The sequence below is a fragment of the Silurus meridionalis genome, chromosome 6 (assembly GCF_014805685.1).
Source record: "Silurus meridionalis isolate SWU-2019-XX chromosome 6, ASM1480568v1, whole genome shotgun sequence".
In the NCBI taxonomy this organism is placed as follows: Eukaryota; Metazoa; Chordata; class Actinopteri; order Siluriformes; family Siluridae; genus Silurus; species Silurus meridionalis.
The window spans coordinates 24213359-24231602 of record NC_060889.1 but is presented as its reverse complement, the minus strand read 5'-3'; the positions used below and the strand labels follow the sequence as shown (position 1 = coordinate 24231602).

At 43.6% G+C, this 18244-nt stretch overlaps 1 protein-coding gene across 1 annotated transcript in view; it reads left to right on the top strand.

Moving 5' to 3' along the window:
• The window catches only part of LOC124387534 (vascular cell adhesion protein 1-like), a 78263-nt gene that overhangs the window by 44654 nt on the left and 15365 nt on the right, over positions 1 to 18244 (top strand). The window contains exons 8-11 of the mRNA XM_046851945.1: positions 13172 to 13447; positions 13987 to 14244; positions 14408 to 14677; positions 17788 to 17878. Coding sequence (XP_046707901.1) covers positions 13172 to 13447; positions 13987 to 14244; positions 14408 to 14677; positions 17788 to 17878 — 895 coding nt within the window. The remainder of the gene's footprint in view (positions 1 to 13171; positions 13448 to 13986; positions 14245 to 14407; positions 14678 to 17787; positions 17879 to 18244) is intronic.

The window sequence follows — 18244 nt, the reverse complement described above, 5'->3', positions numbered from 1 at the left end:
GGTCCGACATGATTAAGATGGGAACGAGTGCTTATATAGGGGAATCGTAATAAGGGACAGGTGTCTGTAGTTAATGCCAGGAGCGGCAGAACGAGGCAGTATGACAGCCACCGAGGGGAGCGTAGCAGGTGGATCCCTGACATTATATTGTGGAGGTCTGGAGCGGAGCTACATTCTTTGAGGAGGTCGGGAACGGAGCAACGCCCACTACAGAGGTTCAGAGTGGAGTGATGCCCTCGGCGAAGACCAGAGGCTGAGCGATACTATCGGCGGAGATCAGAGGCGGAGTATTGTCCTCGGCGGAGATCACTGGCCGAGCGACGTCCTTGGCAAAGGTCAGAGGCCAGGTGACGCCCTTTGCGGAGGTTTGGAGCATAACGACGCCCTCTGTGGAGAACGGGAGCAGAATAATGCCCTCGGTTGGGATCAGAGGTTGAGCCATGCCCTGAGCACAGCCCTCTGCAGAGGAAAGGAGCGGAGCCACGCCCTCTGAGGAGATCAGTAGCAGAATGACGCCTTCGGCAGGGACTGGAGGCTGAGCAACACTTTCTGCAGAGATCGGGAGCAGAACGATGCCTTTGGCGAGGACCGGAGGCTTATCGACGTCCTCGGTGGAGATTAGCAGCTGAGCGACGCCCTCGGCGGCGATCAGAGACTGAGTGACACTGTCTGTGGGAGTCTGGAGCAGACACTAAGGTAACATTGTTCTCGGAGGTACCTTGGACCATGGCGTCACCTTTAGAAGTACTTGGAAGCATGCCGGCACTTGTGGAGAGGCTTAGGGTCGAGATGTCCCTTTCGGGGGAACTCGGGGGAGAGACGTCACCTTCAGAGGGACTCGAAGGTGAGACATCACCCGCATAAGGACTCGGGGGCGAGACATCATCTTCAGAGGGACTCGGGGGTGAGACGTCACCTTTGGAGGGGTCTTGAAATGCGACGGCGCCCTAGGAGGAATCATGAGCCGTGACTTTGCCCTTAGAGGAGCCTGGGACTGGCATGTCGCCTTCAAAGGAGTCTTAAAGTGCGATGGCCACTTCGGTGGCGTTTTGGACCATTACGTAACCACCATAGGACTTTGAAACCGTGTTATTGATCTTGGAGGGGCCTACATCCGCAACGTCGGCTTCTGAGGGATCCTGGAGTGCGCCGTACCTTTCGGAGGGGACTTGAAGTGCGGTGATGTTTTCAAAGAGACTTAGAAGCGCTACGTCACCGTGGTAAGAGCTGTGAAGTGCGGCATTGCCTTTGGAGAGACCTTGAAGACCAGGCGGCGGTACAACGTCTCTTTTGTGGCCAGGCAGTTGAATGACTTCCCTTTTGCAGCCCTGGAGCGTAGCAGAGCACTCGGCGAAACACTGGAATGGAGCAGCGTGCTCAGCAGAACACTGGAGTGGAGCAGCGTGCTCGGCGCAACACTCAAGCGGAGGGCTCTGAGGAACACTGGAGCGAAGAGACGCATTCGGAGGAACACTGGAGTGGAGCAGCGTGCTCAGCAGAACACTGGAGTGGTGAGTCGCACTGGGAGGAACACTGGAGCGGAGCTGCGTGCTCGGCGGAACACTGGAGTGGTGAGTCGCACTGGGAGGAACACTGGAGTGGAGCCTGACACTCTCGGAGGGGTCTTGGAGGTGCGTGGTGCAGCCATGCTTGCATGATCCAGCGCCGGTGGGCATGATCCACGAGGAGTGAAATCCGAAGTGCAGTTTGGCTGCTGATCCATTGCGGTAGGGCGATTCCTTTTTCTGTTTTAGTTGGACCTTCTGTCAGGGTACGGACCACGAGTCGGAAATGGAAGCAGCTCTATCATCACAAACACCAGTTAGAGAGCGTACAAACTTTGATGCGAGTTGGGTCCATAATGCCTGTGTAATCCGATAAGGAAGTATAATACATCCGGGAGGTATAATCCGTTATGGAAAGAAGAATTCATATGGAAAGTGCATTCCGGTAATCGAGGGTAATCCATGGGAAAGGAAGAAGGAACAGGAACCAGCGGGGAATGCTGGCAGTCAGGAACCAGGTCGACCACCATATCCAACTAGTAGGTCCGACACGAGTGAGATAGGAACGGGATCTTATATATGGGAATCAAAATTAGGGACAGGTGTTTGTAGTTATTGCCGGGAGTGGCAGAATGAGGCAGTGTGACAGCCACCGAGGGGGGTATGGCAGGTGGATCCCGACATATAGATGTTGAAATAAATGTTGACACATAGTTCAATTCAGTATAATGTGTATGAATGTATTGAACTGTGAGTATGTTTTTCAAAGTGGTAAGTTATGTCAAGCCAAAAAAAAATGTTTTAATGTAATTGAAATACAGCAGTGGGTACAAGAGAGAAAGGGGCAGTTAAGCAATAACACTTTACTGTTGTTTTACATCTTAACCATGAATTATCAGATATATACCCTAAATCACACTTTATTGTTTTAACCAAACATTTATTTTTCCTCTTCTTTCGGTTTTTGCCATTAGGGGTCACCACAGCGGCCATCTCCATTCCCCCCGTCTCTAAATCTGCCTCTTTCAACCCAACTACCTTCATGTCTTCCTTCACCACATCCATAAACCTCCTCCTTCCTCTTCCTCTCTTCCTCCTTCCTGGCGGCTCCATCCTCAGCATTTTTCATCCTCAGCATTGTTACGTCTTGTCTTTTACTCAATGCCACTGTCTTTAAAACATACAATATTGCAAGTCTCACTACAGTCCTATAAACTTTTCCCTTGCACTCTTGCCCTTCTATCACAAATCACTCCTGCCACTCTTCTCCACCCACTCCACCCTGCCTGCCTTCTTTTTTTTTACTCACCTTTTTACCTGCCTACTTTTTTTTTACATTCTCCATTACTTTGCACTGTTGACCCCAGGTACCTGAACTCCTCCACCTTCTCCACCTCTTCTCCCTGCAACCGCACATCTCCACTGCCCTCTCATTCACACATATGTACTCTGTCTTACTCCTACTGACTTTTATTCCCCTTCTCTCCAGCGAGTAGCTCCACCTCTCCAGGCTCTTCTCAACCTGCTTCCTACTCTCACCATAAATCAAAATATCATCCACAAACATCATAGTCCATGGAGACTCCTGTCTGACCTCGTCCATTAACCATTGGTAAGCTTCACTGCGAAAGCAACCTCAGGAACCTTCTGTGTGCGGAAAGGATGGCCACGTGGGAGCATGCGTCTTTCAGATCTAATGTGACAAACCGGTCCTTGGATAAAATCTGAGACATGACCTCTTTGAGGGTAAGCATCCTGAACCCGAACCTCATAAGTGAGCAGTTCAAGGAGTGGAGATCTAGAATGGGACGCAACCCGCTATCCTTCTTCGGAACAACGACGTACGGGCTGTAGTAGCCTGACTCTCTGACCAAGGTGGAGGGAACCACTTCCATGTGCCACTTCCTCAGGAGAGTACGCACCTACTGTTCGAGGACCAGAGCCTGTTCGGGTCCCACCAGTGTGGGACACATCCCGTTAAACCAGGGAGGAGAAGATGTGAACTGAATCGCATAGCCCTTCTCAAAAGTACGCACGAGAGACTTCTGCCAGCCCTCCAGCCTGACAGAAAGTTCCACAGGGGAACCAACCCCTCGGGGCTGGCCTCTGACCCACTCAAAACGGCTGGAGCGGTGCTCTGCAGCCGAAGACACCTCCTGAGAAGCGGCAGATCTCCCCCACCTGCAGCGATCTTTCAGGCGGAAATACGGGGAACGAACCGCTGGAGGGAAGCTGTGCCCTAAAACAGGTCCCGTGGCAGGGCTAGCAGGCAGTCCTCCTAAACCCAAATGGCTGAAGCAGCGTACTGCGGCTGTTGAAGCCTCCTGAGTGGCGGCGGGTCTCCCCCATCTGCAACGAACTTTCGGGTGGAAATAGAGAGAGTTAACGACTGAAGGGAGGCTGTGCCCTGAAACACATCCTGTGGCAGGGTTGACAAACTGGCCTCCCGGTGGTGCCGGGGTTAGGACGGGCACCGTAGCATGAGGTGTACACCGTCCTTTAAGATGTAAGCCGTCAGGACTTACGCACCATGGCCCGTTTATTAGATACAAGGACGATCCTTAGGTCGGCCAGCCCTTCCTTAGGGTTAAGGGGTCACCAGGGGCCCCCAGGACCTGCCTGCGGGAATCGGGTGGCAAAGCTCTTTTTCCAGGCTACACGGTGCCCGGACGTACCAAGCCCCACGTCTTGTTTGTTTTCTTTGACAGGTTAAATCTGTCTGCTGCTCAAAATATATTTAAAATAGTTACCTCTTGCTCAATGCATCTGTCCTTCTGCTGCCACTTGTCAATTAAAAGGACAAATCTCTAGTTCTTAACTTTAATTCCGTTGTTTCTTCTGATGTGAGTAAAGACCAGAAAGTTGCCTATGTTATTGACAATGGCATGTTGATGAGAAAATGGTCCTCCAAAACGGATACGGATTCAGATTGGAATACAGTGTATCAAATTGTTGTTCCTTCTCCTTATCACCAGCATGTTTTATTTCTAGCACATGATCATCCACTTGCGGGACATCTTGGAGTTACAAAGACGTACAATCATGTTCTAAGACACTTCTTTTGGCGAGGTTTAAAAAAGGATGTGGCAAGGTATTGCCGTGCTTGTCATGATTGTCAATTGGCCGGAAAGCCGAATCAAGTCATTCCATCTGCTCCACTGGTCCCCATACCAGCCATCGGTGAGCCGTTCGAACATGTGGTGGTAGACTGTGTTGGGCCGTTGCCAAAAACAAAATCGGGTAACCAGTATTTGTTAACTATCATGTGTATAGCTACTAGATTTGCCGAGGCGATACCATTAAGAGAAATCACCGCCCCTGTTGTTATTAAGGCCCTAGTGAAGTTCTTTACTAAGTTCGGCCTACCAAAAATTGTACAGAGTGATCAAGGTACGAATTTTCTATCTAAGGTTTTTAAACAAGTATTGCAGTCTTTGGGGATTACTCATCGTGTTTCAAGTGCGTACCATCCCGAATCCCAAGGTTGTTTAGAACGTTTTCATCAAACACTAAAATCAATGCTACGAAAATATTGTTTGAAGACAGCTAGAGACTGGGATGAGGGAGTTCCTCTGGTTTTGTTTGCTGTAAGAGAAACTGTACAAGAATCTCTTGGGTTTAGCCCAGCTGAGCTAGTTTTTGGTCACCAGGTAAGAGGGCCTCTCAAAGTTCTTAAAGAACAAATGTTGTCAGTTGATTCCAGTCCGAAAACGAATGTTCTGGATTATGTGAATAATTTTCGTGATCGTTTGCATGCTGCTTGCAAAGGAGTCTCTACTCATTGCGCAGAAGGGCATAAAGCTCAGGTATGACCGTAAAGCAGTTGCGCGTTCTTTTATGCCAGGGGATCAGGTACTAGTAATTTTACCAGTTCCCGGATCTTCTTTGTCTGCTCGTTTTTATGGTCCTTACGTAGTGAAAAAGAAAATAAGCGAAACCGACTACATGATCAATACACCTGATAGAAAACGCCAAACTCGTGTTTGCCACATAAACATGTTAAAAGCTTACTATGCTAGGGAGAACGCAGGAGAAAAAGCTTCGGAAAAGACTGAAGAACCAGCCGTCTCTTCTGTTGCTGTAACTGTGGAGCAGATTTCATCCCCCGATGTGTCCAGTGCTAACGAGGATGCCGTAGGACTGCGTAATGCTGCTCAGCAATGTGCAAGTTTGACAAATTCCGAGATGTTAAGAAATTTTGATTCTTTTCTTCAGCATATGTCTATTGACCAGAAAGCGGACATTCTTCTTCTTCTTCTTCTTTCGGCTGCTCCCATTAGGGGTCGCCACAGCGGATCATCCGTCTCCACACCACCCTGTCCTCTACATCTGCCTCTTTTACACCAACTACCTGCATGTCTTCCCTCACCACATCCATGAACCTCCTTTTTGGCCTTCCTCTTTTCCTCCTACCTGGTGGCTCCATCCTCAGCATTCTTCTACCAATATAATTTATGTCCCTCCTCTGCACATGTCCAAACCATCTCAATCTCGCCTCCCTCACCTTGTCACCAAAACATCCTACATGCGCTGTCCCTCTAATAAACTCATTTCTAATCTTATCCATCCTCGTCACTCCCAACGAAAACCTCAACATCTTTAGCTCTGCTACCTCCAGCTCCACCTCCTGTCTTTTACTCAATGCCACTGTCTCTAACCCATACAACATCGCAGGTCTCACCACAGTCCTATAAACTTTCCCTTTCAATTTTGCAGATACCCTACTATCACAAATCACTCCTGTCACTCTTCTCCACCCACTCCACCCTGCCTGCACTCTTTTCTTCACTTCTCTAACACACTCTCCATTACTTTGCACTGTTGAACCCAGGTACCTGAATTCCTCCACCTTCTGAAGCTCTTCTCCTGCAACCGCACCACTCCACTGCCCTCCCTCTCATTCACACACATGTACTCTGTCTTACTCCTACTGAGTTTCATTCCCCTTCTCTCCAGTGCATATCTCCACCTCTCCAGGCTCTTCTCAACCTGCTCCCTACTCTCACAACAAATCACAATATCATCCGCAAACATCATAGTCCAGGAGACTCCTGTCTGACCTCGTCCGTCAACCTGTCCATCACCACTGCAAACAGGAAAGGGCTCAGGGCCGATCCTTGATGCAGTCCAACCTTCACTCTAAACCAGTCTGTCGTACCTACTGCACACTTCACTGCCGTCACACTGTCCTCATACATGTCCTGCACCACCCTTACATACTTCTCCGACACACCTGACTTCCTCATACAGTACCACAACTCCTCTCTTGGCACCCTGTCGACGCCTTCTCTAAATCCACAAATACACAATGCAATTCCTTCTGTCCTTCTCTATACTTCTCCATCAACATTCTCAAAGCAAATATGGCATCTGTGGTGCTCTTCCTCGGCATGAAACCATACTGTTGCTCACAGATGGTCACCTCTTCTCTCAGCCTGGCTTCCACTACTCTTTCCCATAACTTCATGGTGTGACTGATCAACTTAATACCCCTGTAGTTACTGCAGGTCTGCACATCTCCTTTATGCTTAAAGATCGGTACCAGCACACTCTTTCTCCATTCCTCAGGCATCTTCTCACCTTCCAAAATCCTGTTAAACAATCTGGTCAAAACCCCACTGCCATCTCTCCTAAACATCTCCACGCTTCCACCGGTATGTCATCTGGTCCAACCGACTTTCCACTCTTCATCCTCTTAATCGCTGCTCTCACTTCCTCCTTACTAATCTTATCTACATCCTGCTTCACCATCTCCACATCATCCAACCTTCTCTCTCTCTGATTTTCCTCATTCATCAGCTGCTCAAAATACTCCCTCCACCTTCTCAACACACTCTCCTCACTAGTCAACACATTTCCTCTCCATCCTTTACTGCTCTAACTTGCAGTACATCCTTTCCAGCTCGGTCCCTCTGCCTGGCCAATCGGTACAAATCCTTTTCTCCTTCCTTAGTGTCCAACCTCTCATACAGCTCCTCATATGCCTTTTCCTTGGCTTTCGCCACATCCTCTTAACCTGCTGCCGCATCTCCTTGTACTCCTGCCTACTTTTCTCATCACTCTGTCTATCCCACTTCTGTTTTGCCAACCTCTTTCTCCTTATGCTCTCCTGCACTTCCTCATTCCACCACCACGTCTCCTTGTCTTCCTTTCTATTTCCAGATGTCACACCAAGTACTTTTCTAGCTGCCTCCCTCATCACTCCTGCAGTAGTTGCCCAATCATCCAACACCTCCTTAACACCACTGAGCCTCTGTCTGACCTCGTCCGTCAACCTGTCCATCACCACTGCAAACAGGAAAGGGCTCAGGGCCGATCCTTGATGCAGTCCAACCTTCACTCTAAACCAGTCTGTCGTACCTACTGCACACTTCACTGCCGTCACACTGTCCTCATACATGTCCTGCACCACCCTTACATACTTCTCCGACACACCTGACTTCCTCATACAGTACCACAACTCCTCTCTTGGCACCCTGTCGTCGCCTTCTCTAAATCCACAAATACACAATGCAATTCCTTCTGTCCTTCTCTATACTTCTCCATCAACATTCTCAAAGCAAATATGGCATCTGTGGTGCTCTTCCTCGGCATGAAACCATACTGTTGCTCACAGATGGTCACCTCTTCTCTCAGCCTGGCTTCCACTACTCTTTCCCATAACTTCATGGTGTGACTGATCAACTTAATACCCCTGTAGTTACTGCAGGTCTGCACATCTCCTTTATGCTTAAAGATCGGTACCAGCACACTCTTTCTCCATTCCTCAGGCATCTTCTCACCTTCCAAAATCCTGTTAAACAATCTGGTCAAAACCCCACTGCCATCTCTCCTAAACATCTCCACGCTTCCACCGGTATGTCATCTGGTCCAACCGACTTTCCACTCTTCATCCTCTTAATCGCTGCTCTCACTTCCTCCTTACTAATCTTATCTACATCCTGCTTCACCATCTCCACATCATCCAACCTTCTCTCTCTGATTTTCCTCATTCATCAGCTGCTCAAAATACTCCTCCACCTTCTCAACACACTCTCCTCACTAGTCAACACATTTCCTCTCCATCCTTTACTGCTCTAACTTGCAGTACATCCTTTCCAGCTCGGTCCCTCTGCCTGGCCAATCGGTACAAATCCTTTTCTCCTTCCTTAGTGTCCAACCTCTCATACAGCTCCTCATATGCCTTTTCCTTGGCTTTCGCCACATCCTCTTAACCTGCTGCCGCATCTCCTTGTACTCCTGCCTACTTTTCTCATCACTCTGTCTATCCCACTTCTGTTTTGCCAACCTCTTTCTCCTTATGCTCTCCTGCACTTCCTCATTCCACCACCACGTCTCCTTGTCTTCCTTTCTATTTCCAGATGTCACACCAAGTACTTTTCTAGCTGCCTCCCTCATCACTCCTGCAGTAGTTGCCCAATCATCCAACACCTCCTTAACACCACTGAGCCTCTCTCTGACCTCTTCCCTGAACCTCACACTACACTCTTCCTCCTTCAGTTTCCACCATCTTATTCTTCTTTCAGTCCTCACTCTCCTCCTCTTCATCCTCGCCTCCAAAACCATCCTACAGACCACCATCCTATGCTGTCTAGCTACACTGTCCCCTGCCAACACCTTACAGTCGCCAATCTCCTTCAGGTTGCATCTCCTGCATAGCACATAGTCCACCTGTGTGCACCTTCCTCCACTCTTATACGCCACCCTATGATCCTCCTTCTTTTTAAAATAAGTGTTCACCACTGCCATTTCCATCCTTTTAGCAAAATCTACCACCATCTGCCCTTCCACATTCCTCTCCTTAAAACCATACCTACCCATCACCTCCTCATCACCTCTGTTCCTTCACCCACATGCCCATTAAAGTCCGCCCCAATCACTAACCGTTCTTTCCTAGGTACACCATCTACCACTTCATCTAATTCACTCCAGAATCTTTCCTTCTCCTCCATCTCACAGCCAACTTGTGGAGCATAGGCACTGATGACATTTATCATCATCCTTCAACTTCCACCTTCACGATCATCACCCTATCAGAAACTCTCTTCACCTCCACTACACTCTTACTGTACTCTTCCTTCAGAATCACCCCTACACCATTTCTCTTTCCATCCACACCATGATAAAACAGTTTAAACCCACCTCCAATGTTCCTGGCCTTACTCCCTTTCCACTTGGTCTCCTGAACACACAACATATCTACCTTTCTCCTCTCCATCATATCAGCTACCTCTCTCCCTTTACCCGTCATAGTACCAACATTTAAAGTACCAACCCGAACCTCCACTCTCCTACACTGCTCCTTTCCCTGCCGTCTCTGTAGACGTCTTCCTCCTCTCCTTCTCCTCCTTCGGCCAACAGTAGCCCAATTTCCACCGGTACCCTGTCGGCTAACGATACCTGTGGCGGTCGTTGTTAACCCGGGCCTCGACCGATCCGGTATGAAATTCTCATTTGTGATCCGCATATTTGATTTGGCACGTGTTTTACGCTGGATGCCCTTCCTAACGCAACCATCCCCATTTACCCGGGCTTGGGACCGGCACTAAGAATGCACTGGCTTGTGCCTCCCTAATGGCTGGGTTTTGGACATTGGTTAAATTAACATTGTTAAATTTATTTCTGACTTCAACTGTCTGTTTAGTGATGTTCCTAAACTTACAAATGTTTTGCAGCATGACATTAAGGTAAACGATGCTCGCCCGATTAAAAAGCATGCGTATCGCGTTAATTCAGTAAAGAGATCCATAATGCGTCAGGAGGTGAATTATTTACTAGAGACTGGTCTAGCCAAGCACAGTTTTAGTCCATGGAGTTCGCCTTGTTTACTCGTTCCTAAGCCAGATGATACGTTTAGGTTTTGTACGGATTTCCGTAAAGTAAATGCATTAACAGTGCCAGACAGTTATCCATTACCCCGTATGGAGGACTGTGTCGATAATATAGGATCTTCCTGTTTTGTGAGTAAGCTTGATATGTTAAAGGGCTATTGGCAGGTTCCTTTGACTCCCCGAGCATCAGAAGTTTCTGCATTTGTAACCCCTGATAGTTTTCTTCAGTATACTGCAATGGCTTTCGGTCTCCGAAATGCGCCCGCGACTTTTCAACGTCTCATGAACATAGTATTAGCAGGTGTACCAAATTGTAATGCATACCTTGACGAGCTTGTTATTTACTCTGCAGATTGGACATCACACATGAGTTCATTGAGAACAGTGTTCGAGCGTCTTGCAAACGCTAATTTAACGCTTAACTTGGCTAAGTGTGAATTCGGCCAAGCTACGGTTACTTATCTTGGAAAAGAGGTGGGTCAGGGACAGGTGCGACCTGTAGAAGCCAAGGTCACGGCTATTTCGGAATTCCCTGTGCCTACAACTCGTAGGGAGTTGAGACGATTTTTAGGGATGGCTGGCTATTACAGAAATTTCTGTAAAAACTTCTCGGTTATCGTCAGCCCTCTCACTGCGTTGCTTAGCCCGTCTAAATCTTTTGATTGGTCCGTTAAGTGTCAGTATGCAATGGATTGTGTAAAGACTCTTTTATGTAATACCCCTGTTCTTCTGGCTCCGGGTTTCTCTCAAGGTTTTAAACTGGAAATTGATGCAAGCGCTGCTGGAGCTGGCGCTGTTCTACTGCAAGAGGATGTACATTGTATAGATCACCCTGTTAGCTACTTTTCACGAAAATTTTATAAACACCAGTTGAATTATTCTACGATTGAAAAGGAAACTCTTGCATTGTTGCTTGCTGTACAACATTTCGAGGTATATATCGGATCCAGTAGTTTACCAATCATCGTATTTACTGACCATAACCCACTTGTTTTTCTATCCCGTATGTACAATCAGAATCAACGTCTAATGCGGTGGTCTCTAATAGTCCAGAATTATAATCTGGAAATTAGACATAAAAAGGGATCTGAGAACGTTTTTGCGGATGCTCTATCGAGAGTTTAGAAATGTCACCAAGCTGGTTGGTTCTTAAAGGGTGGGAGTGTTACGTCCCATTGGGTGTTCGTGTGTGTGGGTGTTTGTCTCTCTCTATTGGTTCACCTTCCTGTCAATTTCTCAAGGTTCCGCCCTCTTTGGACTGCTATTGGCTAGGGAGATAATCAACGTGTGTGACCTGACTGCACCTGTGGCCAATCTGGTCAACTGTTGGGGGTTTAAAAAGAGGACTGCAGGAACATTGGAGAGAGCACCATGAGCACCATTTGTTTTTGCATTGTTGTGTTTGAAGCATTGCTTGTTTATTGTATTTTCCCCTTTTGACTTGGGTTTGTACAACAATCGTTGATTTGTTGAATGTTATCTTGTTTGTTTTTGAGTGGTTATATAAAAGGACAAATCTCTAGTTCTTAACTTTAATTAAACATTCATGCTGTGATCCATTCTGTAACTAGGCCAGGGAAAAGGACACGTAAACCAAGTATAATATAAAAGGATTTATTCAAACAAGGAGGAACAGGAGGGAATGGCAAAGTATATACAATATTTTCAAAAACCAAAGCATAATAAATAATCCCACAGGAGAGAGAGGTGGAGAGTGGCGCTAAAGAAAAGAACACAACAAAACCAACCCAACTACCTCAGAAATAAACCACTAACCTAACACTAAACCAAAATTCTTCCGGCTTACCTACTCTAAACTAACAAAAATACAGAAGTAGCGCACACTCCTAGCTAGTGTCTTTATACATAGTATCATCTACGTGTTGCAAGATGTAAGTCACGTGACATACTACCTGCCCAACACTCCTGGGGAAAACAAGGGTTGTTGTCAGAATATAACCACTCAAAAACAAACAAGATAACATTCAACGAATCAACGATTGTTGTACAAACCCAAGTCAAAAGGGGAAAATACAATAAACAAGCAATGCTTCAACCACAACAATGCAAAAACAAATGGTGCTCTCTCCAATGTTCCTACAGTCCTCTTTTTAAACCCCAACGGTTGACCGGATTGGCCACAGGTGCAGTCAGGTCACACACGTTGATTATCTCCCTAGCCAATAGCAGTCCAAAGAGGGCGGAACCTTGAGAAATTGACAGGAAGGTGAACACCCACACACACGAACACCCAATGGGACGTAACACACTATTGAAGTACAAGCTACAGTGAGACAGTGTGAGCAGAACTGGTGTGAGGTGAACTAGAAATCAAATGGCATAAAACTTAAATGTCACCAAAATATGTACAAATGTTTTAATCAACTGCTCAGAGGCTTTAAAGAGTTAACATAAAGTTACTGTTTTCAGAAACAGGAGAATGTTTGAGTTGAGTGTGAAAAAGTGAAGAGGACAAAGATTCAACTTTTATACTAAATAAATGTGTGTATGAGGCTGTAAAATCGGCAAGAATGATTAAAGGTTTAAAGAAAGGTTTAAGATTGTGTATGAAGAATGGATGATAAATTGTGTGTGTGTGTGTGTGTGTGTGTGTGTGTGTGTGTGTGTGTTTAATTCAGACATGAATCAGAAGTGAAAAATATTTGTTATTTAAGTAAGTTGATAAAGATTTAGGGTTGAGACACATTGTGATTTGCATTTATTTAATTAATAGTACTTGATTAAAATGTCTCAGATCACCACTGAAAGAACTTTATTTACTCCATTTATTTAAAGCTGAGCAGATTACATATATAACATTTTTTATTTTTACAGAGTCTCCTAGACCTGTGGTGATTTTAAAGCCTAATACACAAGTGTTCAGAGAAGAAACTGTGACTTTCAGATGTGAAATACAGAGAGGAAGAGACACTGAGTGGAATTACGACTGGTATAAAGATGATATCACACTTGACCCAAAACACGCAACACAGGAGTTCAGTATCAGCTCTGTTCCAGACTCTTCTAGAGGGAAATACACCTGCAGAGGGAGAAGACTCAGTGACAATCAGATCTCAAAGACGAGTGACTCTGTTACTCTCACTGTATCAGGTGAGTATGTGAACCCATCTTATTACGTATAAAGTGTATGTGAAAGTGATCACTAGTTTCAGATTGTGTACCAGATTTTATTATATGAGAAACAAAATTGTTTTAAAAAAACAAAGTCTTGTTAAAATGATTTTACTGATCCTTTCACTCTGTTTTCTTTTTAGTTAATTTTTAATGTTTTCTTTTTACATTTTTATTTTAAATTAATTAATTAAAATGAATTTATAACTACAGCTTAGTAGTCTTTGAATGTTGAATCACATTTTCCTCAGTTTCCATGGTTTATGTTCCACAGCTTTAGAATTAAATATTGTTATTTATAAAACATCATGGGGCAGTACACTGACCTTTTGCACCACAGTTCTATCATTGCTTTCATTTTTGTAGAAGATGTACTGCTTCCAAACTGTTAAAAAAAAGTCACTTTGCTTTAACCTTTGAAATAAACACAGTATCCACATGCTTCATTCAGCACAGAGATAAAACAACTGCTTATGCTGTAAATGTAAATCCAGATCTTCATCATTCCATATCAACAGAAAAACCCAAACCGACTGTGAGTGTAAATCCTCAGAGCTTCATCTACACTGGAGACACAGTTACTCTGAACTGTAATCTGCAGTCTACTGGATGGAGCTTTTCCTGGTATAAAGGTAACCAGAATTCACCTGAACCTCAAAATACCAACCCACTCAGTGTGATAATCTCTAATGAAGGACAAACAACATACTACTGCAAAGGACTCAGGGGAAACTACAAGTCAGAGTTCAGTACTGCAGCTAAAGTTATCGTTAAAAGTACGTCATGTTTTCTACATTTTCACTGCAGATTCAGTTATAAAGTCTGTAAGGAAAAAAAACTTAATTATTCTAACAATTCTTGCTACTGTGTAATAATATAACATGATGTTTAAATGTGATTACATGTACTGTTGGGAAAATTCTTATTATATTTATATAGCGAGACCAAAACCTGTGGTGAAAATACACCCAGCTGTGAATGTGTTCATTGGGGAAACTGTCACTCTCACATGTGACATACAGACTGGAGGATCCTGGAAGTATCACTGGTTTAGAAGTAATGAAGAAATCAGAGCTGCTGCAGAAAAGAAGACCCACACAATCACTGATGTTAAAGACTCTAATAAAGGTCTCTATAGCTGCAAAGGAACTCAATCATTAGACCCAAAATACACACAGAGCAGTGATGCAGTTACACTGACTGTAGCAGGTGAGTGTTTTGTCTCACATATTCTCTCTTATGAACAATTTAAAGGGTAGACATGAAAAACCACACATACTGTATTGTCTTTTTTTATCTTTGTATGTCTGTTAGCTTGTTTAGTTTACAGCATGTTTACTTGTGTATGTTGTCAGCCATGTTTGTTTTGGGTATAGCTGTAGTTTCATACAGCTTCCATATGGAAACTAAAGGATGCTCTCAAGGATGTTGGCAAGAAAATAAACTTAAATTTAAAGAAACATCATTAAATTAATGCACAATTGTTTATTGACAGCACAAACTCAGACTGTGTGATCAACGACAGGAAAACTAGAAACTATAACTAGTTAAATCGTGTGCAGGTAAAAGAATAACAGTTAAACACACATGGTATGAGACTCTCAGTCACAACACGAAGGCTGAGGTTCTCTTTTACAGATGTTTAATGACATCAACACCGTAGAACTAAATAAACAGCGTGAATATAAAAAACATAATCAAACATCAGTCACACATTTAATTACATGAAAAACACACATACAATTTTAAACTCGTAAATAAACAAAAAATACATCCACATACTGTCAGGATCTTCCGGTTTCGTGGCACGCACTTCCGGTTCCGCAGCACGTGTGTCCGGGTCAGCGGCCATCTTGCCATTTTTTGCCGCACCTCCTGCTAATTAAGGACACCAAAGACTGTAGCTTGGCTCTAGATTATCTCCAAAGTCCCTGAGGATTTTTCTTGCCACCCTGCCTGCTCCTGCCCCTGACACCTCTTCTGCTCTGTTTTGGTTTTGACCTCTGGACTGTTTTTGGTTAGTTCTTCTGCCCTGTTTTCATTGTTCTGTTTGCTGGCTCTTTTGGACTTTTTTTTGGATTTAGGTTTTGTCTTCCCTTCCTGGTCTGTTTATTGGACTTTGTTTTTGCCTTGCTCCATTGCTCAAGCCTGTATTTTTCTTACTCCCTGTTACATCCTGCATTTGGGTCTTCACTCACCTAGTCACCTGCAAGAGTTTCTGACAGAATAATCTGGCCATGCACCGTGTCCCATGAGATTCCTCACAGAGTTCCTGAGAGATTTCTGACATATTTATCTTACGATGCTACAGTATCATCAAAGAAACTTGATTAAATGCTTATAACGGCAGAAGGAAACACATTAAATCTTTTGATGATACTGTAGCATCGTTCCATCTCTTCATGCAGATCACATAACAGGAAGTGCCATACAAAGGCATGATGGGAATAAAATAAAACATAACCAAAAACTCTTAGATAGAATCAGTCTTGTTTAAGCAAACAGCAATTGAGAATGAAAATCACAATTAACATTATAAAATAATAAAAATATAAAATTTCACAAATTAAACTAATAAAAGGTTACCAAAATTAGCAACTATCCAGGGCACAAGCGCCATCTAGTGGAAACAGATTTAAACTCAGGAAGCTTTGTGATCACAAATACACATGGTATAAAATGTACCACCACAGACCAGCTATAAACATATTTTCCCACAAAAAAACAGCTTATTCCAACAAAACTAAGGACATGAGCTAATGGGCAGCTGTGGGGGTTTATGGGTAAACAAATTAATCTCCATTTGAGTAAAATGCCTAGAAGCATTACAACCTAACCCTGTGAAGCCTGACACATGAAATAATTAACAGAAAATTCTTTATTTTGGAAATCAAAGTGTTTTTGAGATCTTTAAACAAAATAAATAAGAAAATAAAAAACAATTGATTACTATTTACATACGTGATTTAAAAAAAATCATATTTGATACATTGGGCATTTATGGCAATTAACTGATCACAACAATGTATACTGATTATTGTATTTGGAATGTCCACTCCTACTCATTGTAGCTAATTTAGCTTGCAGATTGCAAAATATTCATAATGGGTTATAAATAATCATAAATATTTAAATTCAGTTTTAGAATTAACGGTAATGGAATTAATGCTATAATTATTTGGTTTGTTTGTCCACCAAACAGACAGTATAATCTTTTATTCATTCTACAGAAGGGTTATCTCCCTGGCCAAGAAAGACACGACCCCCCTTCACTTTATACCGTACAAGTAATTTAACATGTAGCAAGTTTAAAGTATTGCAGTGACTGAGCAGTACTCAGAGACAATCACTTATAAACATACGCCATTTAATGAAATAATACCACGCAACATAGAACTAAACTACAAAAACATACATTAAAAGAAAATTAAATTAAGAATATGTAGAGGGAGGAAGAGAAGGAAAAAGAAGAGAGAGAAAAAGGAAGAAAATGAATGGCAAGTTTAACTTCAAACTGACCACAACCTTTATGAGACTCATCAAGAAATTCACATAAATAAAGGGGCTCGAGCTTAATCACGCATTTAAATAGTTGGTAAAACAATTACTTGCATTGGTTTTGTTGCTAAACAAGAGTCCTGATGCGGAAGACAAAAGGAGATCCTTGAAGAGTCTGTTAGGAGGGAGTTAGATTTTCTCCCAGGTTCTCCTGAAGATCAGAGTAAAAGAAGTTCTTGAAGGTATCGCTTGCTGGAAGATCTTTCCCAAAGGGTTTGAGTCCCGTCTCGAAGAAAGGTTCTTGAGCCATGATTGGTGGGGGTTCAGGACATTTAAAGGTCCCCTAGCCACACCCATCTTTGGTGGAATGGCCAATGCCAGGCATGAACTTTTAAAGGGAGAAACTTTCTTCATTTTCATTTTCTGGCCTGCTTGGAGTTTTATGGTTGGTTTAAAGAACTCATGAAGTTTTACCCAAAGTGTATTAAAAACAGTATGGTAGACTTCATCAGCATATAATGTGCACCATTATTTAAGAAATAGAGAGCAAATAATTTGGCTATTATGCATGAAAAGAAAAGACAGCATTAATTAATCATTATTAAGCATTAATATACCTGGACATAAACCTTTAAAGTGTAACTTAATATCTATACAGAGTTACAACTGGCATATAAGCACCCTGCTGGCATATAAGCACTACGTTCATCAAAAATTATAAAGCTGCAGTTTGCTGGATGGAAGTTTTACAGGAGCAAAGACACACAGAGCCATGAAATTAAGAATGAAACTGAAAGTGAAACAGCTCACTACTTATTCAGATCAGTTACAGTCTCTGATGGAGGTCAGTACAGGTGCAGAGCTGCAAGAGGAAACCCAGTCTACTACACACACTACAGTGATGCACTCTGGGTAGATGCTATTGGTGAGTATGTGAATGAATTACACAGAACACGTTTACAGAAGATCTGGGTAGAAACACAGTAAATTATATTTACACACATACATACAGAGAACAAATACATTGTACCCAGTATAAAGCTCGAGTGTGAATGAGTGAAGGGAAAGACTATTAAACTTCTAAACTGGTACAGAAAAAAATGTATGTCTGTGTTTCATGATTTAACTCTGGTACAATGCAGCGACTTCATCACACTGAATCTTTTTTCTACATATTTTCACCAACATTAATTTTAATAAAACAGTGTCATAAATGTAAATATATTAACATTAATATATTTATTAACAGATAAATCTCCTTCAGTGTCTCTGATCATC